This window comes from Lepus europaeus, chromosome 11, assembly GCF_033115175.1.
Source record: "Lepus europaeus isolate LE1 chromosome 11, mLepTim1.pri, whole genome shotgun sequence".
In the NCBI taxonomy this organism is placed as follows: Eukaryota; Metazoa; Chordata; class Mammalia; order Lagomorpha; family Leporidae; genus Lepus; species Lepus europaeus.
In genome coordinates this window covers 73944075-73971043 of record NC_084837.1, presented here as the reverse complement: position 1 = coordinate 73971043, position 26969 = coordinate 73944075, and the positions used below count along the sequence as shown (strand labels likewise).

General features: G+C 40.3%; 1 protein-coding gene across 10 annotated transcripts in view; it reads left to right on the top strand.

Annotated features, from left to right (window-relative positions):
• The window catches only part of MYO5A (myosin VA), a 240985-nt gene that overhangs the window by 111405 nt on the left and 102611 nt on the right, over positions 1-26969 (top strand). For all 10 annotated transcript variants that reach the window (XM_062205939.1, XM_062205938.1, XM_062205944.1 and 7 more), the window contains 8 exons: positions 2939-3095; positions 8977-9120; positions 11695-11776; positions 12398-12505; positions 14862-14968; positions 21049-21314; positions 22068-22149; positions 25579-25719. In XM_062205939.1, coding sequence (XP_062061923.1) covers positions 2939-3095; positions 8977-9120; positions 11695-11776; positions 12398-12505; positions 14862-14968; positions 21049-21314; positions 22068-22149; positions 25579-25719 — 1087 coding nt within the window. The remainder of the gene's footprint in view (positions 1-2938; positions 3096-8976; positions 9121-11694; positions 11777-12397; positions 12506-14861; positions 14969-21048; positions 21315-22067; positions 22150-25578; positions 25720-26969) is intronic.

Genomic DNA, 26969 nt, shown 5'->3' with positions numbered 1-26969 from the left:
AAAGGGCTTTTATTACAATAATAAAACTTGAAACTCATATTTGGTACCAAGGGGAAGGAACAATTTCTCTCACCAAATCACTGTATAAGATGACAAAAGAGTGAGAAGGGGCTCAGGGAGGAATAGCCAGGAAAATTTGAGATCAACAGAGACAGCCAAGCATCAAAGAAGAGGAGACACTGAAGCTATAGTGGCCAGCATCGTTTTCTTAAGAGGGTACTCTTGGATTTGTCATGATTGCTGGGCCTTTGTTGCATGTGAAGTCTACAAACAGCGCCTTTGATTTTAAACTGTTGATTAAAGTTCTAAAAATTTAGGAAGTGTTGGACTTTGGATAATTATGATATTACTTAAGTCCTGACTATCCTTAGGAAAAACCACAGAATGAAAGAAAAAAATAAACAAACAAACTAAGTCACCAGAAGGTTTCAGTGATGTCTGCTAGTGTCCACCGTTACAATGAAGTAGCCTAGAGTTTAAGGAGATGCTAGGATGCGGCTGGTGGAGGCAGAAGCACTGCTCTCCCAACTTGAGTTTTGGGGTATGGCTTTTAATTTAATTTAGGAACATCTCTGAAGTTTGCTGTGGCTTTGCAGTGCAGCAGCACGAATGTTTAATGTATAACAGGTAAATTTTTCATCCAGATAAAGATTCCTGCAAGCCCCGCCCCACCCTCACCAGTTCCTGTTCTAAAGTCCATCTATCACATGCTGTTGATAGTTAACTGTGTACTCCCTTGGAAAGCTAGATCCCAAAAGCCTGAAACTGAATCTTCACCTCCAAATGAAAACAAAATCAACTGAATGACGAGGCTTTTGGCATATTGTTGAGGTAGCCACACACTTATACGGAGGAAGGGAAGAAGAAATGGAGGTGTCAGAAGCAAAGCTGAGTGACCGAACACATTCAGTTAAAGTAGATGTTTGTGGAAAAAGTATAGTGGAACAGCAAGAAAAGCTCAATGTGGACTCTTATTCACATGTCCTGAGGCCCTGAACTTCCATCCCCCACCCCCAGGGCAGATCTGTGAACAGGCAGCTAAGGAAGGTAACCATTTGTATCATTCCATCTAGGACAAGGACAAGAGTTGCATGTGGTGCCATGATGCCTGGGTGCACAGTGACACTAGGGGTCATAGTCTTTGGAGGGGGTCAGATTGGCTGTGACCCACACTCACTTGGGTAACCCCTTCTTTCCAGCCTTGAATCACTGCCTGCATTCCCAGGCTAAATATAAAGGGCTTGTTTCTGTCATAGGAGGAATAAGTCTTTGCATGTTCAAGCATCCCAGTGTAGTATACCACACAGGTCGGCCATGCTTTGGGAAGGCAGGTAGGTCTCCTGCACTCCCACACTGGTGACTGACACAGGCAAGTGGCACAGCAGATAGGATGGACTGAGAGCGGACTTGGCTCTCTCTTGTTTTTCCCCATGTGTGAGTCTTTATCTTTTCTTATGCATTCCCCTTCTCCCTTCTGTTTGTCTTCTTGGGTTCCCCACTTCCATCTGTCTTCTGCTTTTGTCGTTTCTTTTTTTGTTTCTTTCTGTGACCACATAGAATTTAAATATATGTTAAAGATTTTGTCGAACTTATAAAGTTTCTATTTCCTGTTCTTAAGTTAAAAACAGGTTGTGGATTGTTTTATATTTTTGTCTTTGTAGCCCTCTATTGCTTTTGGTCACCTCTGATTCAGCAGCCTTTCTCAATGTTGCCTTTCTCAATTAGAGCCATTCAAGACCATTTGAGTATCTTTAGATCTGGCCTATTCCAGTTATCCTTGACCTCAGGAATTCATTCTGACTTGAAGCATTGGCTGTGGCCAACCCAACATCTGAAAAAAATCAAGTTACTTTGTCTTTCACAGTGCTTAGGAATTTGAGGGGAACTTAGATGCTATTTTATATTTATTTATAAGATTTCTTTATTTATTTGGAAGTCAGAGTTGCACAGAGAGGAAGAGAGAGACAGAAATCTTCCATCCACTGGTTCACTCCCCAAATGGCCATAGGGGTGAGCAGTGGGCCAGGCTAAAGCCAAGAGTCAGAACTTTCTTCTGGGTCCCTCATGTGGGTACAGGGGCCCAAGGACTTGGGCCATCTTCTGCTTTCCCAGAGGCATTAGCAGGGGGCTAGATCTGAAGTAGAGCAGCCAGGACTTGAACTGGCACCTGTATGGGATGCCAGAGTCATAGACAGCAGGTTTACCTGCTGCACCACAGCGCAAAACCCATGGCATTTAATATTAAAGATGAGAAAGCTCTGATCTAGAGTGGTTATGTAATTGTCCAAAGCCCTGAAACTAGTAAATGACAGAGTCATTGTGTGAATGTATTAAAGATGTAATATTAGTCAGTTTGGAGGCCTGAGAAGATTAGTGCATGGGTGCATACTCAGTGGGCCCTGTGCTAACATGAATTGTGGCTTGATTTCTGAATGAAACCAGTCACAAATGGACTGTTTCTTCTCTAGCAATGAAGACATTTAGTAGGAGCTAGAATTTGTGGAAGACACTACTTTACAGATTGTTTGCCAGTATGCAGTTTGAAACACTTCATGTGATTTTGTCATGTTAAGCCCAAAGAATATTCCTTTCTTTTCTGAGATGGTTGACAATGTACTGTAAGATACCAGAGTAATTCTTTAGAAATAAAAGAATATGCCTGAGTTACAGACTTGCATAAAACTTCACTGTATTGTAGATTCATCCTTAGATGTGGTGCTTTTGATTTAATGTTTGGTATTGTCTTTTCCCTCCCTGTTCATTTTTAGTTTCTAAGTAGTTATTCTTATTGAGAAAAATCATTCTTTTGTTCCTTTCACATTGTTGCATCTTTGTACCAGCAGAACTCACTGTGCCTCACTGATGAGAACGGAAGGAAATAGTGTTAATCACATTGCAGAGTGTGCAACGCTGGCAGTTACTCTTCTTTGTTTTACAGAGATGAGCGAAATCAGTCCATCATCGTAAGTGGAGAGTCTGGGGCAGGAAAAACAGTCTCAGCTAAGTATGCCATGCGATACTTTGCAACTGTGAGTGGCTCTGCCAGTGAGGCCAATGTTGAAGAAAAGGTCCTTGCCTCCAACCCCATCATGGAGGTAAGGAAGCAGCATGCCCAGCCTTCTTACTGCATTCTCTTGTTAACAAACATAGTTTAAAAACAAAAACAAACAAACAAAAAAACTGGATGATGCAGCACATGTCAGAAAGTCTGCAGTCTCTCAGGCACTAAGATTGGGGAAATGCTTTTTTATGTGTTAGGAAAAATGAAAATTCAGTAAAATAGATATTTTGAGTAAAGCCCTACCAGAGGAGAATCAGTTAGTCCATAACTCTGCATTCTTCACCTACCAACTGAATTGTTGCAGGCAGCAGTACTTCATTTTCTGGAGTTTCTGTCTCCTAGTTAGTAGCCTTATATCCATTGTTCCTGGTATCGTGAGTGCTTGTTGCTTATTTCCCATCAGTCCTGAGCTAATATTTATGCTCCTTCCAAGACATAGATTCACTGTGCCCAAGCATGAACAAGCTTCATATTCCTTTGCCCACATTTCATTTTCTGTGCTTAGACCAACTCGTTTATTGTAAATTTAAGATTTCTCTAGATGTGAACTATAAACTGAACCTATGGTCTTTAGAAACATTTTTACTTCTGTTTCTGCCAAGCACATCACACAACTGTAGGTTAACAGAAAAAATTCAAGAACTTTTTAAGTTCCTGAGAGGGAAAGAACTTCACTGGTATACTTTCAAAAGTTGAATACATATACAAAGTAGAAATGCCTATGCCAAAAAAAATGGAAGCAGTTATGTAAAAATCTGAAGATGGGAAGATTTGTAACTAAAGGACTATTTGTCTAATAATATGACTTTACAAATGTGATAGTTTTATAGGAAATCCCATTAAATAGAGAAAGTATGTTTAATTAGATGTCGAGAAATCAGTTTGGGCATGAAAAAACAAATTTTTATTAAAAATGCAGATGAGTATTTTTTATTCCTGTCTTTTTTTCCCTTGTCAAGTCTTATTTGTCACCCAAAACACAGATGGAGTTAAAACTGGCCTGGTGCACCTGTGATACAAGTGGTTTTTGCAATAATCTATCCGGAGGTAATTGTGCCTGCTTTGCAGTGCTGTGTGTGACACTTCAAAACAGAGTGCTGTGACCCTTTGTCTACAGGGCTGCCCTTAACAGCAGGACAGCGATTCTTGGGATAAAAAGACAAGATAGATGGGGGAACTTGAGAGACTTTCTGGGTTGAGCATGCTATAGAAAGAAAACTAGAAACATTTCCTGAAATGGCATGGATAGGAAGGAACAGATGGTTGTGGTGAAAGACAGTAGTGAAGATCTTTAAGCAAATTATTAAGATTTTAAAAGAACTTAAATTACAGATATAGTAGTGCATATCCCTGTTGTTAATTATTGAAGCAATTTTTGGTTTGGGGTCAGAAAAGAACAGGACTTTGTCTCCTACAATTGTTTGTACTGTTTTGGTTATAACATTATTTTCTTGATATTTAGCAGCAGTTCAGGCCATTCTACTCCCTAATATTAGAATATCCCAAAGGCCTAGTTACAGTGGCATTAGGGAATCTCATCTCATCCTGGTCTGGACCATATAAAGGATTTGAAGTTGTTTTGAGGATAACAGGTCAGGAATGAATCTTCTAGAATATGTCAAAAGTCAAGTGAACTGCTTTATGACCTCTGAAAAAACAGCTTCATTGTTTTTTTTTCTTTTTAAAATTGTTATTTATTTAATTTGTTCAAACACAGAAAGATCCTAAGTAGCATCTTAATCACTATGCCAAATGCAGATTTGAACTGTGTTAGTAGGACTGATATTAAAAATTCGGAATGGCCACAGATAATTCTTTACTACTTTTTATTGTGCAGTTATGAGGAATTTACTCTACTTGCTAGGATAAACAGAAAAAGATAAAGGGAGCAATTATGCCTAGGTTCTTCTTTTCGTATTATCATATAATCCACATATAGGAATTTGAATTAAGAAAAATTTGCTGAAGAGTTTGAAAACTGATTTTCAACAACTATAAAAGAGGACATCTCAATTTGAAAGACCAAAGTAGAATATGGGCCAAACAAGGATGACAAGAAATATAGTTCCTAGAAGAAAAGAGAGGTAGAATATTGAGTATGTAGCTTAGAAAACTGGTAGCTTTAAACCTCCCTCAAGAGCATCTGCATATGAGAGCTTTTTGCTGGAGCGTCCGAGTCTCCAGCAATCTGCTGAAACTCTTACTGGGTGATGAGCATCCAACCCAGTTAATGAGAGAATCTGGCCATTAGGGGAATTTGCATATTATCTTTTAGAGAGGGAGCTTCTCCCCCTCAACATAGGCTCCTCTTGCAAAATATGAATGATGTATGAAAAGTTATTATTTTCACTCTATTTTCATCAAATTTTCTTTTTCTCCTGGAAATTTTCGTCATGAGATGGGGACAGAGAAGGTTCTTAGGGCATAGTGGATTGTACTATTTTCTTTTTATCTTCAATAACCACAGTTGAAGATTTTCAACCCTATTTAGTAAAGAAGAGTAACCCATGCAGCATTTCATTGAAATCAGTAGTAAGATCAAGATCACAAAACTTCCTTCCTTTACAGTTTCTTACTGTTTGATGAAAAATAGCATTTGGAAGTCTGTTGTGAATTTAGCACTTGTAAAGCAGAAGTGACAATTAGGGAGAAGAGTCAAAAGAGTGAACTTTCTTTCTATATCATTTTCATGGTTTAGAATAATGATTTTTTACTAAGATTTATTTATTTATTTATTTGAAAGGCAGAGTTACAGAGAAAGGGGAGGGAAGGAGGGAGGGAGGGAGAGAGGGAGGGAGGGAGGGAGAGAGAGAAAGAAAAAGAGAATGAGAAAGAGAAAGAGAGAGGTCTACCATCCACTGGTTCACTCCTCAAATGGCCACAACAGCCAGGGTTGGGCCAGGCTGAAGCCAGGAGCCAGGAGCTTCATCCAGGTCTCTCACGTAATAGGAGCCTATGTACTAGGGCCATTTTCCTCTGCTTTCCCAGGCATATTATCAGGGAGGTGGATGGGAATCCAGCAGTCAGTACTTGAACTGGCACTCACATGGGAAGACAGTGTCACAAGCAGTTTTTAACCTGATGCACCACAATGCCGGCCCCAGAATAATGTGATTTGTTTAAATGTATTAATTATGACCTGCATGTTGTAATGCAGCATTTAAACAATCACTTGGTTTACCTGCATCCCATATTGGAGTGCCAGGTTTGAGTTCCAGCTACTCTGCTTCTGATCCAGTTTCCAGCTAATGCACACTCTGGGAAGCAGCAAATGATGGCTCAAGTACTTGGGTCCTAGCTATCCACATAGAAGACCTGGGTGGACTTCTGGGATCCTGCTTCAGCCTGATCCAGCTCTGGCTGTTGTGGGCATTTGGGGAACGAAGCAGCTCATGGAAGGTCACTTTCTGTCTCTAACTTTCTGTATTTTAAATAAAATGAAAATAAATAAATTTTTTAAATGCATTATGTATTTGAGACCAAGAGAGAGAAAACACAAACTAGCTTGCATGTGCTGGTTCACTCCCCAAATGCCCACCATGGCCCTCATGGGGGCAAAGATGGGAACTAGAAATCCATCTGGGCCGGCACCGCGGCTCACTAGGCTAATCCTCCACCTTGCGGTGCCGGCACACCGGGTTCTAGTCCCAGTCTGGGCACCGGATTCTGTCCCGGTTGCCCCTCTTCCAGGCCAGCTCTCTGCTGTGGCCCAGGAGTGCAGTGGAGGATGGCCCAAGTGCTTGGGCCCTGCACCCCATGGGAGACCAGGATAGGCACCTGGCTCCTGGCTTCGGATCAGCGCGGTGCACCGGCCGCAGCGCGCCAGGCGTGGCGGCCATTGGAGGGTCAACCAATGGCAAAAGGAAGACCTTTCTCTCTGTCTCTCTCTCTCACTGTCCACTCTGCCTGTCAAAAAAATAAAAATAAAAATAAAAAAATAAAAAAATAAATCCATCTGGCTCTCTAATGTGGATGTCAGGAATCCAATTCCTTGAGACATTCCTGCTGCCCCCCAGGGTCTTCATTAGCAGGACACTGGAGTCAGGAGCGGAAGCTGAGGATTGAACCCAGGCACTTGCTTTTGTGGGATGCGGGTGATTTAACAGCTGGGACAAATGCCTGCCCCTGATTTTTTTTTTTTCTTCTAACGGACCCTAGAGCTCAGCCATCCTAGTCAATTTGTGAATGGGGTCACATCACTAATGCTTCTCAGAGACATAAATGATGGCAAGTTGCTAGTAAGGCCTCTTCTGATGCCCAGGTCTATAGACTTCTGTTTCATTTGTTTCTGTTTTATTTGTTCTGTGTTTGAATACATTTTACCCAATGATGGAAAGATCTACTTTAACCCTAGCCTGCTCACTGCCTTTTCTTACAGGTTTAGTGTTGTTTGGCAAGTTGGCCACTCTGATTTCCAGTTTGAGTAGCTGAGGGAGAGATGACATCTGGAAGGTGGGATGAGTGGGAAGGAGAAAGAGCTGTGGATCATCCCTTCCTCAGCTCGCTTGGTTACTGGCAGGAAAGTGCTTAGAACAGCGGCTAGCATGCAGTGAATATTCCTGTCGCTGCTACTTCTACTACATATTCTTTTGCTCTTGGACAGACTATATTGTATTGGGAGATAATTCCACATTTATAACTAGTCTTTTCTAAAAGTCATAAAAATAGTGGGAATGTATGGAGACTTTTTGTTATGCTTTTTGTAATATCAAGAAGGATAATACCCGAACCACCGTCTGCATAGTGAAATCATTTCAGGCTATGTTAGATCTCTATAATTTTGCTGGGAAGATAGCTTCCAATAATTCTTATTTTTCTTGAAAATAATTTAAAAATCTTAATCTAAAATATAGCAATGTGTTCATTGCCAAAACAAAGTAAGATGATATCTGCCATCTATTTTATAACACGAATAAGACATTGTCTTTGATTAATCACAGAATCTAGCATATTGACTTTTGCATTACTACTGCTTTTATTACTTAGATTTGTGTTGCTCTTTACCACTCTAGACAATTTTCACATCTTTCTCTCTGCTGCGGTTTCTATGCACTAACTCCAACACGGGCCTTGCTCTAGTGAAAGATTCTTATCTTACATGAAATTACTTTATTAATCTTTAATACATGTGTTGTGTGCTCTATTAACTACCCTTTGTTTTTGCTTTTCCTTAAAAGAAAAATTTATAGAAGTATGTTACCTGAATCATAAGGAAGACATATGCCACTTTAATTTTTAAGGTTATATAAAAACCTCAGCAGAAAGTTATATTCTCTGAATCCTGCAGCAGATGTTTTGCAAGGTGGATATGACTATCAAAATTCAAAGCCAAATTTTACTTCCTCTGGTTTCAGAAAATGGCATTTAAATTGAGTGGGTAGTACTAATAGTGTGTTAATAAGCAATTCCACTAGATACTTGTTGCCACAAGGTCAGCTGATACAATCATCTGGATCAAGAGATCCTAAATGCTAGAGCGACATTTCAGGAAAATATTAATATATGTTAACCATCTTACTTACATAAAGCACTAAATTTTTCAAGAAATCAAACCTTTGATGTTAACCTAACAAGTCTGGTGTCCATCCATTCTCTTTGCTGACATAAATGAGTACATTCAGGTACCCCAAATGGTGTATGAAAATCTCCTGTCTGCTGGACTCAGGTTTGCTGTTGCTGAAAATCATTTTTAGGACTCAAACAAGACAAATAAGAACTATGGGAATATATCTGCATAGTAGTATAGTGGGCAAAGCAAACACTTGTGCCTGTAGGGGCTAAACTGGTTCTGTTCTTAAAAGAATCTGTTCTGAGGAGTTGTGTTCTGCTTTGTCCTCTCTCTTTCTGAACAAACTTTATAAACACCATGTTGTGAAATGCGCTTCTAAAAGCTTGTTTTCTCCCTTGCTTTTTAGTCAATTGGAAATGCTAAAACAACCAGGAATGATAATAGCAGCCGTTTTGGGAAGTATATTGAGATTGGCTTTGACAAGAGGTATCGAATTATTGGTGCCAATATGAGAACTTACCTTCTAGAGAAGTCCAGAGTGGTATTCCAGGTAAGCCGGGCAGGTACACATGTATACTTGCGGTAGCTTGCCATAAAATTGCAGAGTTGCTGATTTGCATTTTGTTTCCATTTACTGTTGAGTATATTAGCACAATGTTACTACTAACAACACTTGGACTGAGCATGTAAAATAGTACCATTCAGAAGCACAGGACTGCCTCTTACACTAACAGTTTTTGGGACTAGACACTGATTTAATTGAATAATTTTAACATTTGCCTACAGATGATTTAATTGAATAATTTTGACATTTTCCTACAGATGCTTATTGAAACAATTAGTTAAGAAGAGATATTATTAGTGTAGTCTTGTCTCTCATGTTTTCCAAGTGATAGAAAAGGCATTCATCTATGCTTTCAGTGAATTATGGTTTGAGCTCAGTTCAAGAAAAAATAATCATCCTTGTTTTCTTTTCTTCTTCTTTCTCTTCGCTTAGAATATGGTATTGTTTAGGTGAAGTAGTGAGGGTTAAAAAAGTCTTCACAATCTGGTCGCAAATTACTATCAAAAACTACACTCAGCTGATGCATCTGTGCAGCCATGGTCTTACAAATACTCTTAGTTCTTTTTCATAAAAATACCATACGCTTATTGCACTAACTGGGATATATTTACACATTAACAAGTATACAAAGGGATTTTTTTTTTTTTTTGACAGGCAGAGTGGACAGTGAGAGAGAGACAGGGAGAAAGGTCTTCCTTTTTGCCGTTGGTTCACCCTCCAATGGCCGCCACGGTAGGCATGCTGCTGCCGGCGCACTGCGCTGATCCGATGGCAGGAGCCAGGTGCTTCTCCTGGTCTCCCATGGGGTGCAGGGCCCAAGCACTTGGGCCATCCTCCACTGCACTCCCTGGCCACAGCAGAGAGCTGGCCTGGAAGAGGGGCAACCAGGACAGAATCCGGCACCCCAACTGGGACTAGAACCCGGTGTGCCGGCGCCACAAGGTGGAGGATTAGCCTATTGAGCCGCGGCGGGATTTATTATTTATCATTGGTAAACTCCCAGTGTGGGGCTCCTGGTGACACACAGCATGCCTCATGCTGTAAGATCTTTGGTTTCAGGAGCTTCTTAACCAGATGCCCACTGCACTGTGGTTCAAATACCCCTAGCAGTGCCAGTAAGTGGGGTTCACAATATCCGTTGCCCAAGTCTTTGTTTATGGTTTTGAAAGTGTCTTGAACATACTAAGTGTTTTGGGTTTGTACAGACTGCCACTACCTTGGCATTAACTTGGATGTTGTTTTCTCCACCTCAAATATAATACTGGATTTATATAATGAGGCAATAGTCACTTCCACCCTTGTTTTAGTATCCTAGGTACACATAGAGCAGTGTTACACTTCTATAGGTTTTTCTCTAAAGTATATAGCTTGGTAGCCAGAAAAAAGAATGAGTGAGATGTGGTTAGATCTAAGAGAAGATTGAAACCGAATAGTAGAGATTTGATTGCTTAGAGTAAAGACGAAGTAGAGGGGTTGGCATTGTGTAGTGGGTAAAACTGATACCTGTGATGCCAGCATCCCACATGAGTCTCAGCTGCTCCACTTCTGCTCCAGCTTCCTGCTTATGTACCTGGAAAAGCAGCAGAAGATGGTCCAAGTATTTGGGCCCCTGCACCCACGTGCAAGACCAGGAAGAAGCTCCTGGCTCCTGCATTTGGCTTAATCCAGCTTTGGCCATTGAAGCCATCTGGGTTGTAAAGCAGCAAATGGAAGATTTTTTTCTCTCTCTCTCTCTCTGTAACTCTTGAGTTTCAATTAAATGAATGAATGAATGAATGAAGTAGATAGGAAAAACTGTCCTTAGTTTGTTGGCCAAAGGCTGTTAATGCTTAATACAATATGGTAAAACCTAATCTTTATTGTCTTGTCCATAGATACTGAAGCAATTCTAGCTGTTCCTTAGTCCCCAGGGCTATAGAATATTATTGACATTTGGTATGTCAAAATGAATCACCCAGTCAGCAAAAACAAACTTGATGTTGTCCTTCATGTGTAAGAATGACCCCAGGACCTGTGCTGAGGCATAATAGGCTAAGCCTCCGCCTGCTGTGCTGGCATCCCATATAGGCATCAGTTAGTGTCCCAGCTGCTCCTCTTCCAATCCAGCTTCCTGCTAATGTCCTGGGAGGGCAGTGGAAGATGGCCAAAGTCCTTGGGACCCTGCACCTTTGTGGGAGACCCAGAAGAAGCTCCTAGCTTCTGGCTTCAGATTGGCCCAGCTCTCATATTTGTGGCTATTTGGGGAGTGAACCAGTGGGTGGAAGAGTTCTCTCTCTCTGTTTTCTGCCTCTCTCTGTAACTCTGTATTGCAAATAAATAATTTTATAAAAAATATTACTAATATTTTTCAATGAATGTAACCAATACATACATATTTACACATATGCACACAGACTACAATCATGAAGTTTAATTATCATAAATAATCATTAAGAACTTTGGGAAAGGACAATTTATTTCACCAAGTTAGATACTTAAATATTAAAATTTTATTTTAGGATAGAATTTTCTGAGTTTTAAATTAAAATGCTATAATTGAAAACTCTTCTTATTTCAAAGGCAGAAGAGGAGAGAAACTATCATATCTTCTATCAACTTTGTGCCTCAGCAAATATACCTGAATTTAAAATGTTGCGATTAGGTATGAATTTGGGGTTAGATTTATTGTGCTGGTGTTGTTTTCTTTTAATTTCTGAGTTCCTAAATGTACTTGTGCAAAAGAAGTTTATCTCATACTGAAACACTTTTGGATGAAATGATACAAATCCCGCAGCTGGCTACAAAATAGCCATGAGGCAGGGAAGGAGTGAATGACTGTATAAATGGAACAGATTTGGCCTTGAGGTGATACTCAAGGATGCGTGGTGGTACATAGAGTTGCATTATACTAGTCTCTACTCTCGTGTGTACTGAACTTTGCCTTGATTAAAAGAAAAAAATAATCGTAATGGAGTTTATTTCATAGAGGCCAATAGGGTTTCTGATGAGGGAGTAAAATGTCTGAGGAAATTGTCCTCACATGTAGATTAGAATTGAACCTTTAGAAAGGACCTATTCATTGCAACAGTTAAGATAAGTAAACTGTAAGCATTTCACTTCATTATTTAAGTTTGCATTTTATAGTAAAATATAATTGAAAGCATAGACAGCCAAACTGTAGACCCTGTACATTTACCTGCGCTATTACTGGTTCTAAGAGTGGACATGATAGAAGTCAGTGGTTTTTCATAGGCTGTAAAACTTTTATTTTCCTTTATTGTAGGAAATGCAAATAACTTTCATTATACCAATCAAGGAGGCAGCCCTGTGATAGAAGGAGTGGATGATGCAAAGGAGATGGCACACACAAGGCAGGCCTGCACGTTGCTGGGTAATGAAATGTTACTCTTCAGCTCTTACAAGCAGTGCTTTTTTGACTCAGGCACTCTTTCTTTGGAATGCTAGTTGGTTTGTGTTAAATGTGGGGTATTGCCGGGGGATTTAACCTTTCTTATACAACATGTTTAGATAGTAAATAGGCATAGCAATTCTTTTCAGGGCCATTGAATTGTTCTAAAATTAGATCACAGTGATGGTTGCATAACTTGGCAAATTTACTAAAAATTATTGAATCACATACTTAAAATGGGTTAATTTTATTGTACCCAATTACCCCTGAATAAAGCTGTTTTAAAAACAAATTATAGGCATCTGAAGAGGTAGAGTTAGCTGTAATTCTTTCCTTAAATGTTTACAGAAATCTGGAATCTAAAGCTAAATGAAATGTGTTCTTGTACAGGCTCATAAATGGCAGGAGTAAGTTTGTTGTTCTTAGTTTTGGGATCTTTTGTGGCTAGGAAATGTGGCTAAGATGACATGGTGGCCAAATATTCTATTTTATGTACTTTTGTTTTTAAAGTTTTATTTATTTATTTATTTTATTTATTTGAAAGACAGAGTTCCAGAGAGAGGTAGAGACAGAGAGGGGTCTTCCATCCACTGGTTCACTCCGCAGATGGCTGCAATGGACAGAGCTGTGCTGATCTGAAGCCAGGAGCTTTTTCCGGGTCTCCCACGTGGGTGCAGGGGCCCAAGGGACTTTGCCATCCATCTTCTGCTGCTTTCCCAGGCCATGGCAGAGAGCTGGATCAAAAGTGGAGTAGCCAGGTCTCAAACCGGCATCTGCAGATGGCAGCTTTATCCGCTATGCCACAGCCCCAGCCTCTAGGCCAACTTTTTTTTTTTTTTAATTTTTATTTATTTATTTGAGAGATAGAGTTAGAGACTGAGGGAGGGACATAGAGAAAGGTCTCAGAGAATGGCTGCAAAAGCCAGAACTGAACTGATCTGAAGCCAAGAGCTTCTTCTGGGTCTCCCATGCAGGTATAGGGGCCCAGGCACCGTCTTCCACTACTTTTCCAGGCCACAGCAGAGAGCTGGATTGGAAGAGAAGTAGCCGGGACTAGAACTGGCACCCATATAGGATGCTGGTGCTGCAGGCGGAGGTTTAGCCCATTACCACAGCGCCGGCCCCTAGGCCAGCATTTTTGAAACAGCTCAGAAGTCACTGTCCTGTTTCTGGGATTTAAAAAATGTTGGGTCTACATGTGAATATATTAATCTTTGGAACTCTTTACAACTTCTAGAGAGTGGTTAATTATTATTTAAAAAAAAAAAAACAATCTCAGACCATAAATAAGTCTAAATTCATACATTGTATTTGAGCAGTACTCTCAGATGAGTTAATTTAATTTGAAAGCATTGGTAACCACCATTGTGGTCCACAAGTACTGTGCCACTTATTGGAAATGCAGAATTTCAGCCCTATGGAATCAGAATCTGCATTTTAACAAGATCTACTGGTGATTTCTATGCACTTTAAAGTTTGAAAAACACTCCTTCTAGGCCTAAGTCTCTTTGTAAACAGATTAATTAAGAATTTGCAAAAACCATATTATCAGAGATTAGGAAAACATTCATTTTTTAAAAAAATTCATTATAAGGTCAACTCCTAATTACCCTGTGTATTATAATTGGAAATAATTTTTCTGCTATTCTGGAATATTATTGAAAAATGAAGCCAAACTGAATGAATGCCAAACTCTCCAGCTTTCTTATCTCACCTTATTCTTCAGGTGCTGCTGTAAGGCTCTGTGTGGATGCCTGGAGTCCAACACCAGCCTGAACACTTCTAATCTTAGCATCTCTTTGACTTAACACTTGGTCTGTTGTTAGAAAAAGTAATTAAATAATCTGACTTCAAATAGCCTTATTGGTCTACAATTTGCAATTGAGTAGAGATAAATAGAGATCTGATAGTGTTATAAATACTGAAACTCAGTGTTTGGCAATGATGATGACCAGATCTCTAGCACTCACCATGTGTCACATACTGTGTTAAGTGTGGCATGTGCATTACCTCATGTAATTTTCACAATCACCATTTAGAGTGGTCACTGGTATTCCTCAAATGAGGAAGTAAAAGCGTAGAAGGGTGAAGTTACTTGTCCAGGTGAGATGGCTGGTAGGTAGCACAGCAGGCCTCAAGCCCAGGTCTGTCCATGGTGCTAAAGTTCTTAATGTGTTATTGTCAACAAAGATGAAAATGTTTTTAGCCAAGGCACATTAAAACATGTCCAACATCTTGCAATAATTCAAGATTTGACAATAGACTTAAAATTGTCTGCTATAATTGTTTAGTTGATATTCTGAAATTAATCACCTGTTCATTTACTCTGTTGTTACAGGCATTAGTGAGTCTTATCAAATGGGAATTTTCCGAATACTTGCTGGTATCCTTCACTTAGGCAATGTTGGATTTGCCTCTCGAGATTCAGACAGCTGCACAATACCTGTACGTTTAGAAAAAGCTTGCTTTTTTCAAATTTTTATAGAAGCAATAAATTTTAACATTATTAATATTATCAGAGAGATAATTACCAAAGAGATATTTTTCAAAGTAAGATCTTAAACTGACAATAAAGAAAATGGATTCTAACATCTGGTGCACAGTGATTGTGTATGTTGGGGCTGTGGGAGCTGGGAAATTATCTATATAAAAATTAGGTCATTGAGTTTAGAAAGAAAGGCTCATTGGCCCATGGTACAGGTGCTAAGAATTGATAACTTTGTGTCTTCAGCTAAGAAAATGAATTATGCTTTAAAAGTTATTGATAAAACTTAACAGGGGACTCTTGGAAAGAGAAACTAGATGGTTGGGAGGACTAAGAAACTGACTTAGTGTGGTAGATGTATTTGTCATCTATTAAAATTATGAATTTGTGTTATGAGACTTATAAGACAAATGATAGATAGATAGATAGATAGATAGATTGGTTGATTGATTTCCCATATGAGATGGCAGGTGCATAGCAGAGCCAGGCCTTAAGTCCAGGTCTGTCACGCTCTATAACCCATGGTACTAAACTGCCTAATGTGTTAGCATCAAGAAAGGCACCCACACCTACACACACATAGACAAAATTAGTAGTTACAACATAAATAGCCCCACAAGATCAGACTCGTGGAAGTTAGAGCTGTAAGGGGTGGTACCCCTGCTTAAATCCTTTGGGACTCCCTTCTGTCATCAGCAATCAACCAAACACCTTCCTGTACTTGTCCTCACATGGAAAGGTCTCTGATTCCTATTTTTCACACTCAAGTCATTGACATGCCAAGCTACCTCTCCTCCTGCTTTTGTGTAGATTCTGCTAGGATAGACTGCTTTTTTTCTGGCTAGCTCATATTCACTTCTGCCACACACATCTGGTAACATCTCTTCTTAGATACCCCTTCCTCTCCTTCTACTTTCCAATATGGTAGTTCCAATCCCATTTTCCTTTCTTGTCTTTATTCCCTAGAATTTTGAGATCTGTATAAATGGAGCTATACTATTCATTTGGTATTATTCGTTCAGGAATGCTAATATGGGATACAGGCATCCCAAGCCACATCTTAACTGCTAGGCCAATGCCCACTCCTATGTTAGTGTTATTAAAAAGACGTAATTTAGATGATTTTTATTCAGCTTACTCTTACTTTTCTTTTTATCATCTGGCTCTATAACTCCTCGTACAAAAACAGATTCCTTATTCTTTACAAGAAAAAGATCTATATATTCCCTACCTTTCTGGATATTGTAGTTTTTTACTACCTTACATGTGTGAAATCTAATGTAATATCATTTATAATAAAAATGACTTTATGATTTGAGGAGAAGCTATGCCATAAGTGACTTATCAGTCAAAGGCCCAAGCACTAGGTGAGTCGGGAGTTTGCTTCGCAGAAACCTTGAGCGTCTTGATCATTCGTCACCTTCCTGAGACATAGATCTTCATTTTAGATTCATGATTCCCCCATTCCTACCCTAGCCTGTTTTCCTTGTGGCACTCTTTTAAAAGGTAGAATGATGATTCTGGTTTAAACCTGAATTCTTTTGTAAAAACATCTTTGGTTTATTTATTTTCATTTTATGGGAAAGACAGAGACAGACACCTAGAGAGCTCTCCCATCTACTGGTTCACTCCCAAAGTGCATGCAGCAGACAGGGCTGATCCAGGTCGAAGCCAGGGGCCCAGAACTCTGTTCAGGTCTCCCACGTGGATAACAGGGACCCCAGTACTTGAGCCTTTACTGCTGCTTCCCAGGGTGTGCATTGAAAGCAGACCTGGGAGTCCTGCCAGGCACACCAGTGTGAGACACAGTGGTGACTTCACAACTGTGCCAAATGTCTGCCCCAGCCCTGAATTCTTGTGTGGAATATTATTAGCATTTTCTTTTCAACAGCTTTGTTGAAATTTAGATTTCAATTGTTTTCAGTATATAATTAAATGTTTTAATATATTCACATATGTAAGCATATCCATAGTTCAACTTAAAATGTTTTCATTACTTCATAAAGAAATCCTGCACCCTCACCTATTGATTCTCTATGCCCCAGCCCTAACCAAAAATGATTCTGTTTCCTGTCTCCATACATTCACCTGTTCTAGACATGCCATACAAATTCAGTCAAATATTATGTGGTCTTTTGTGACTGGCTCCTTTCAAAATCCATCGATGGTATAGCATAAATAAGTACTTCATTCTTTTTATGGCTAAATACTAATAGACTAGTGTGTGTGTACGCATGTGTACATATACAAGGGTACTTCAAAAAGTTCAGAGGTAGAAGGAATTAAAAGATTAATTTACTTTGATGTAAAAATTTATTTTAAAGATTTATTTATTTATTTGAAAGTCAGAGTTACAGAGAGAGAGAGAGAGAGAGGTCTTCCATCTGATGGTTCACTCCCCAATTGGCCGCAATGGCCAGAGCTGCGCCGATCCAAAGCCAGGAGCCAGAAGCTTCTTCCGGGTCTCCCTCGCGGGTGCCAGGACCCAAGCACGTGGGCCATCTTCTACTGCTTTCCCAGGCCATAGCAGAGAGCTGGATTAGAAGTGGAGCAGCCAGGTCTCAAACCGGCGTCCATATGGGATGCAGGTGCTTCAGGCCAAGACATTAACCCGCTGCGCCACAGTGCCGGCCCCTGATGTAAAAATTTTTTAAATCCATGCATAGTTTTTTTTTTTTATTCAAAACAGGCATTTTTCCATGAACTATTTAAAGGCTCTTTGTATATATTATATATATATATTTTTGAAAGCTGCTGATTTAAGGGAGTTGATCCACGCTGTTAGTGACAGTGCTGATTTGTATGTAAAGTGATTATTTAGAGGGAAAGAGCATGAAAGAAGAGAGGTCTACTTGAGGGAGAAGGACCCAGGTAGGAGGGTGTTGGGAGACCCAAGGTCTAATGTCAGCTCAGACTTAGATTGGCAGTGTGCTTTTTTGTGTGCTTTTTGTTCTCTTGGCTCTTATTTCTCCATTTGTCAACTAGACACAACCGTGTTCACCTTGCCTAGTCCCCTGAAATACTATCAGGTTCAGTTGCTACACTTGAGAAATGGAGATGTTGAAAAACAGCAAAGGTTAACATAGACTAAATTAAACAAATTAATGTTGAACACATACTCAGGCAAGGCCCACAGAAGGTATCTTAGGGCATGCAGAGATATGTAAGTCATTCAAGAGATTCAGGTCCAAGAAGTGACACAAAGAAGTAACATATTATTTGTGGTTTTTTTAAAACTTTTATTTAGTAGATATAAATTTCCAAAGTACAGTTTATGGATTACAATGGCTTTACCCCCCATAACTTCCCTCCCACCCACAACCCTCCCATCTCCCGCTCCCTCTCCCATTCCATTCACATCAAGATTCATTTTCGATTATCTTTATATACAGAAGATCAATTTAGTATATATTAAGTAAAGATTTCATCAGTTTGTCCCCACACAGAACACAAAGTGCCAAATACTGTTTGAGCACTAGTCATATCATTAATTCACATTGAACTACACATTAAGGACAGAGATCCTACATGGGTAGTAAGTGCACAGTGACTCCTGTTGTTGACTTAACAAATTGACACTCTTATTTAAGGCATCAGCAATCTCCCTAGGCTCTAGTCATGAGTTGCCAAGGCCATGGAAGCCCCCTGAGCTTGCCAACTTTGATCTTATTTCGACAAGGCCATAGTCAAAGTGGAAGTTCTCTCCTCCCTTCAGAGAAAGGTACCTACTTCTTTGATGGCCCGTTCTTTCCACTGGGATCTCACTTGCAGAGATCTTTCATTTAGGCTTTGTTTTGTTTTGTTTTGTTTGTTTGTTTGTTTTTGGCAGAATGTCTTGGCTTTCCATGCCTAAAATACTCTCATGGGCTCTTCAGTCAGATCCGAATGCCTTAAGGGCTGATTCCGAGGCCAGAGTGCTGTTTAGGACAACTGCCATTCTATGAGTCTGCTGTGTATCCCGCTTCCCATGTTGGATCACTCTCTCCCTTTTTTATTCTATCAGTTAGTATTAGCAGACACTAGTCTTGTTTATGTGATCCCTTTGACTCTTAGACCTATCATTATGGTCTATTGTGACCTGAAATTGATCACTTGGACTAGTGAGGTGGCATTGGTACATGCAACCTTGATGAGATTGTATTGGAATCCCTGGCACATTTCTAACTCTACCACTTGGGGCAAGTCAGCTTGAGCATGTCCCAAATTGTACATCCCCTCCCTCTCTTATTCCCACTCTTATATTTAACAGGGATCACTTTTCAGTTAACTTTAAACACCTAAGAATAATTGTGTGTTAATTACATAGCTCAACCAATGGTATTAAGTAGAACAAACAAAAATACTACAAGGGATATAGTATTAAATTGTACATCAACAGTGATGATAAGGGCTGATCAGGTCATTGTTTCTCATAGTGTCCATTTCACTTCATCAGGTTTCCTTTTTGATGCTCAGTTAGTTGTCACCTATCAAGGAGAACATATGATATTTGTCCCTCTGGGACTGGCTTATTTCACTCAGATGTTATTTGTTTCAAACCCTTCAGTGGCCTCTTGTGGCATGGCGCTGGAGAAAGACCAGTGGTGGTGTAGCCTCTGTCTGTGTCAAGGCCTTCATCTGACACATTTCTTCCTCGCTCAGCCTCACTTCCTCCTGTTGATGGTTTCCTTCTCACCACAGAAGGTTGTTCACTTGCCATGATCTGGAAAACCCTTTCTTCTCTTTTTTACGCAGTTAACACCTTCCATTCCTTCAGATCTCAATTCCATTTCTTAAGGCAGCTGTCTTCTACCTCCCTGGATAAAGCATATTCCTTTCACATGAACTTAACAGAGTATCCTTCTTTGTAGTATTTTACTTTTTGGGGAGCAATCATTTGGTTAGTATTCACCTCCCCTGGTGATTATAAACTCTGGGAGGGCAGCAACCATATGTGTTGTTTCCTGGCACAAAATAGGCACTCAGTGAATATTTGTAACTAGCTGACTGATTTTCTGATAGAATGAGTGTGTCCTAAGAGAGAGGTAAATTCCTCTATGAAGAATCAAAGGAAACAGGTATTTTTTTAAATGCGCTACAGAATACATTGCAAAATGCCATCTGGATGCTGGTTTGATGGATAATTTTGATGATTATTATTGATCAGCTCTGGATGATCTTCCTGTTTGTTACAACAAAGAAATTTCTAACTTTTATTTGTAGCCTGTCTTATTTTTCAGTATGTATTTATTTGAAAGACAAGTTTACAGAGAAGGAGAGACACACATCCACTGGTCACTCCCCAACGTGGCCACAACACTGGGACTGTGCCAGGCCCAAGCCAGGAACCCAGAGCTTCTTCCAGTTCTCTCACATGGGTGATAGAGGCCAAAGTATTTTGGCCATCTTCAGCTGATCTCCCCATTGTATTAGCAGGGAGTTGGATTGAAAGTGGAGAGGTACTGGCACTGTGGCATAGCAGGTAAAGCCACCACCTGCAGTGCCAGCATCCCTTATGGGTGCTGGTTCAGGTCCTGGCTGCTCTACTTCCGAGCCAGCTCTCTGGGCCTTGGGCCCCTGCACCTCTATTGAAAGACCCGGAGGAAGTTCCTGACTCCTGGCTTCAGATTGGCACAGCTCCAGCCATTGTAGCCAGCTGGGGAGTAAACCAGCAAATGGAAGACCTCTCTCTCTCTCTCCCTTTCCCTCCCTCCCTCCCTCCCTCCCTCCCTCTCTCTCTCTCTCTCTCCCTCCCTCCCTCCCTCCCCCCCCCTCCCTCCCTCCCTTCCTGCCTCTTCTCTCTGTGTGTAACTCTGACTTTCAAATAAATAAATAAATAAGTCTTTAAAGATACAAAAAATTGTGACCCTTTAAAAAAAAGAGAAAGTGGAGCAGATGAATCTTGAACTGGCACTCATATGGGATGTCAGCATTGCAGGTAACTGTTTAACCCACTGTGTCACCACACCAGCTCCTATTTGTAACTTCTTCGATAATATTTTTCAGGAAATTCTTATTGATTTGATCTTATCATAGGAAATAAACCATTCTGTTTTGGCAGCCCAAGCACGAACCTCTCAGCATCTTCTGTGACCTCATGGGTGTTGACTATGAAGAGATGTGTCACTGGCTCTGCCATCGGAAGCTGGCCACTGCCACAGAGACATACATCAAGCCCATCTCCAAGCTTCAGGCCACAAATGCCCGTGATGCTCTGGCCAAGCACATCTATGCCAAGCTCTTTAACTGGATCGTGGATCATGTCAATCAGGCTCTCCATTCTGCTGTCAAACAGCACTCTTTTATTGGCGTGCTAGACATTTATGGGTAAGTGTATTTGGCTTACTGTTATGCCAGAGTGCATTTCTTCCTACAGATTATCTGTTAACTCAGTGGGCTTTTGGTTTTTTTCTCCTACTGGTAATAAGAAGGAAAACCCTGACTGTGGCAATTAAAGAGTACATTGATGATGGTGATATAATTATATATTACTTGAAACTTAGCAACAACAATAGCTCAAATCCTGAGCTAATTTACTAAGCTAGTGGGTGGAGTTAATTGATTTTTTTGACTCATGTAGTAAATTATCACTGAATTTGTAAAAATCTGTTTCCATTTGCTAGTTTGCCTTTTCTAAGTCCCTTTCTCTAAAACCCTTCCTGTACACCGTGCTTCTCTGAAACCTAATTTTTCATTGTCTGCTTCTTTTTCAAAAGAACCTGTGAAATATCTATTCTTACTTCCTTTTATGTGTGTAACACAGCCTGTGCACAAATTGCCAAGAGCAATGACTTCATCATAATTTGTTGTTCGCCACTTAGAGATGAACTAGCTCTCAAAAAATCCTAGTGTTGAACATCCCTACATGCCGAGACCTTTAAAAGAATCTCTCTTCCCCTTGGCTGGTGCTCAGCTGCTGGGTGCATATTCCATGTTACTCACTTATAGACCTCTGTGTTCACTGATGTGGAAAAAAAATCTCATCTTTGGTAAATTTCCCATTTGTTTCTTCCTAACATGAACATTTTGGATATTTGAAAAAAATCTCTTCATTTTCTTCCCTTATTTTTGGTATTACAGATTTGAAACATTTGAGATAAATAGTTTTGAACAGTTTTGCATAAATTATGCAAATGAAAAGCTACAACAACAATTCAATATGGTAAGAATTTTCTTCCTTGAATAATATGCTGCTGTAAATTATTTTCTTTAATTCTTAGTCCTTTTTTAAATCCTGGTTCCTGAAATGAAGTCCTGATTATAGTTATTATGTAGCATTTAAAAGAACTAAAATGCTTAAAAACTGTTGATTAGTAAATAATGCAACATTAGAAAAATATTTTATTATCTAGGCAGAATTCAAGATCAATCCTGGATTGCTGTCCAAGAATAATAATTTGGGGCTGATAAGTTGTGTGAGCAAAGCAGGAAGTGTGTTAGGTAATAGCTAAGGGAATATGAAGGTTTGAGCCCAGGAATATCCTTTAGCTTGTTATCCTGAAGTTCACTGTATGCGGAGTTATGACTATTTTAACTCTTACTTGCTGTATTTGTAAAATAATACCTCAAAATCTGAACTTTATGTACTTTCTTTTCAATAGTCTGAACCATTTACTGAGACTATGGAAATGGGAATATTTTGAGAGTGGCTCTTGTGAACCAATAACATCAGCATCTCTAGAAAATTACCATAGCATTGAAAGATTTGGAGGTGCTTAAAATAAAGGACAACAGGGGCAGCCATTGACTTAGCAGTTAAGACACTGGTTAAAATACCTGCAACCCCTGTCTGAGTACCTGGGTTCCATGCCCTTCTCCACTTCCTGCTAATGCAGACTCCGGAGGCTTAGGTAATTGGGTTTCTACTCCCCACACAGGATACCTGGACTGAGTTTTGGTTCCAGCTTTAGTCCCTGGCTATTGTGTATATTTGGGAAGTGAACTAGCTGGTGGGATATCTCTCTCTCTCTCTCTCTCTCTCTCTCTCCTTCTAATAAATAAAAATTAGGAAAAAATAATACAGGGCAGGGCAACAACAGTTTGTAATGATGGTAGGCACAGACCCCAGAGATGAATTGCCTGGGTTGGAATCCCACTGTGTAGATTATTAGACCTGGGGCATATCAGTTGCTCTCTGTGGGCTTTGCTTCGTCTGTAAAAAGGAGAGAACACCTGATGTCCATGGTTTTATGGATTAAGTGAGTTGAGGCCTGTAAAGTGCTCACTTGCCAGGCACGGTTTCAGATGTAAGATTAGGGGTGGTTATTAGTATCAAAGAAAGAATAGTAAAAAGAAGTCACCATGGGCATTCGAAGATCAAAGAGAAGGGAACTGGAGGGCAGCAAAGACCTCCTTAATGTCCTCATCTTATAGCAAGAAGGGTAAAAAAGTATGTCATTAGTGGACAAGCAAAAAAGGAGGTTTAAAGCTAGTGTATTGTTTTAAAATTAGTAAAAATCAAGAGAGGATCTGAAAGTAGAAATATTGGAAGGTTAGCAAAAGAGCAGAGGAGAGGCAGTGCATATGAATTTAGCCTCATCTACCTTATCATGAAATCATTAGATAATGTTTCAAATTGATAAATCAGAAATAAACTGATAAATATATCCCATAATTTCTTTATCCAGTCTTCTGTTGATGGGCATTTAGGTTGATTCCATGTCTTAGCTATTGTGAATTGAGCTGCAGTAAACATTGAGGTGTAGATAGCTCTTTTATTTGCCAATTTAATTTCCCTTGGGTAAATTCCAAGGAGTAGGATGGCTGAGTTGTGTGGTAGGGATATATTCAGGTTTCTGAGGACTCTCCAAACTGTCTTCCATAGTCTATTTGCCTTCTAATTAAAAGAACAGAAGAAATTTGCTTCTTAATCAGCATGACATAAACATTCATACAAATGACCATTTTTTGACTGAAGTTTATTACAGCTGGTGAGACTGTAAGTACTGCAGATGAGCAAGGATGGCATGATAGAAAGTACAGAATCAAGTGGGGGTGTCCCAGGTGCATTAAGAGAGTATGTATCAGAATCTCTTTGGTACCTCCGTTTCATGGAGCTAGGGATTCTAGAATATACGTGTTTTCTGTCATAGCACAAAAGACCAGTCTTCCCCCCCAAAATAGAAAGCTGTGTTAGAAAACCAGAAGAGACAAGTGAAGAAAGGTATGTGAGGCCATCCAAAACACACCAAACACTGGAGTTAGAGGAAAAGTTTATTGTAGAGTGTGGGAAGCTTTATGGGCCAGGGGGAGAGGGTGGGAAGGTGAGAGAGAGGAGGAGGGCATAATGGAGAGAGATCACGAGAGAGCATGTGTTCAGGAACAGGTTCTGTTAAAACTTTGTGTAGCGGGGAGTGCGGGGCGGGTGGAGACTGGCAGAGAAAGGGGCATATCGAATCCCATTAGGATGGGTGGAGCTGACACTGGTGGTTCGGCCATGGGGCCTAGAACCGGAGATGGGGGCCAGGGCCTAAGATGGCGAGTGAGGCATGCATGGTACCACATAGACTGCGCCATTTTACTAACAAGGTAGAAACCCCTAAGCATGAGCTGTGGCTGTTAACATCCACAAGGACTAGAAGTTGTGCTGCCAGCTCTGTGGGTTGGGACTGCAGCCTGAATCAGGGGCCATGGTTGATTGCCCCTCCCATCTTATCAGCTTAGCTCCTTATTCATCTTCATAGCTCAGATCACACAGCCCTTGCTCAGGAAAACCTACCCTGACCACCTGTATCCAAACTAGATGAGGACTCATAGCTCCTGTTATTTTCCTTCAAAATTTTGTTACAGCTTGTAATTATATTCCTTGTGGTTATCTGATCTCTGTCTGATGCTCTCACTAGTCTCCAGACCCTCTGAGGGCAGTGGAGTCAGCTATGGACCTTGTGTACGTAGCAGATAGCCAGCATATATTTTTGCTTAGAAGAGTGGATGGAGATGAGAAACAGCAGGGACAGTGGCTGAAGCCTTTAGCGTAACTAGCAACGGTTGGCAGTGGTTGCAGCTGCTTGCAGAATTGAAAGTAGAATGCGGAAAAGTGAGCCACAGATTCTGACTGTGGAGAAGAATCAAGACAGACACAAAAGGCCAAGCATTATCAGGGGCTGGTGAACTTCTGCACCACAGTCTGTTAGAAGTATGTTGTCCTACTGAAGCATTGTCCTGCACAGTTCAGTGGACTAGAGGGCATCCACTCTGCCTAGTTTTTCAGTGCTACCTTAGTAGGGCTTTCCTGTCCCTGTGTTAGCAGCCTGTGCAAAGTTAAGAAGCCAAAGTACATAGTGAAGTATTGGAAATATACATAATCAAGGGATCACAAAATGTTACATTTATCATCTATTGAAACCATTTACATATCCCGATTTACTTGTTCACCAGGAACCTTGTGCAGCTGAGATTTCGCTCTGTGTGGTTTGTATTTACGTTCTCTGTGTGTAAATCATCCATCGCCTCTGAGGTTGTTGTTGCTGGAAGCCATGGACTGTCTAAAATTATGTTGAATCCTCTTAGTATTTTACATAAATGCTGTTTCCTGACTACATTCTTTATGAAAGTAGTCTAGTAATGGTTGCTTTTTTCTTTTTCATTTCAGCATGTCTTCAAATTGGAACAAGAAGAATATATGAAGGAACAAATTCCATGGACGCTCATTGATTTTTATGATAATCAACCCTGTATTAATCTTATAGAATCTAAACTGGGCATTCTAGATTTGCTGGATGAGGAATGTAAGGTAAGTATAATTTTCTACAGTACTTACTCTATCAAAATAGATGTATCAAGGTCAAAAGATAAATGGGTTCAGGCAAAGATTTATTTGTATGCCATGAGATGCCATTGTGGTAATAATAAGTAGGTGGTCACTCTAACCTTCATTCTGAAAGTTTGCCAAGTCCCAAGTGTTCTAATTACTAGTGAGCCTAGAAAAATATCCCTTCTTGGCTGATTCTAACTTACATGAAAAAATGATATTAGATAGAATTACTATCCCCACGTTTGTTATCAACTTGCTTATATTTAGTACTTTTTGTTCAATAATAGAATGTTTTTAAAGAAATGCAGGAAATAGGGGGCCAGTGTTGTGGCATAGCAGGTATAGCTGCTGCTTGCAATCCTGGCATCCCATATAGGCACCAATTTGTAGTCCCTGCTGCTCCACTTCCAATCCAGCTCCCTGCTGATGGCTTGGGAAAAGCAGTGGAAGCTAGAAGCCCAAGTGCTTGGGCCCCTGAACCCTTGTGGAAGAGCTGGAAGAAACACCTGACTCCTGGCTTTGGCCTGACCCAGTGCTGGCAATTGCATCCATCTGGAGAGTGAACCAGTGGGTAGAAGAAGCAGTTGGTAGAAGATTCTCTCTCTCTCTCTCTCTCTCTCTTTCTCTCTCTGTCTCTCTCTCTCTGTAACTCTACCTCTCAAATAATTAAATAATTTTTTTTTTTTTGACAGGCAGAGTGGACAGTGAGAGAGAGAAACAGAGAGAAAGGTCTTCCTTTTGCCGTTGGTTCACCCTCCAATGGCTGCCGCGGCTTGCGCACTGCGGCCAGCGCACCGTGCTGATCCAATGGCAGGAGCCAGGTGCTTATCCTGGTTTCCCATGGGGTGCAGGGCCCAAGCACTTGGGCCATCCTCCACTGCACTCCCTGGCCACAGCAGAGAGCTGGCCTGGAAGAGGGGCAACCAGGACAGAATCCGGTGCCCCGACCAGGACTAGAACCCAGTGTGCCGGCGCTGCTAGGCGGAGGATTAGCCTATTGAGCCGCGGCGCCGGCCAAATAAATTTTTTAAATGTAGGAAACTGTGCAGAAAATATTTTGAGTAATAGTTCCAAATAGACATAATTGAAAAATTGACTAATTGTTCTTTATTGCTGACCTAAATGATAGAGATGGAATTTTAGCTTTAATATTTGAAGGTGCAGCGCATAGGAAATTTTTTTCTGCCAAGAGCCGTTTGAATATTCATAACATCATTCACAGGCCATAC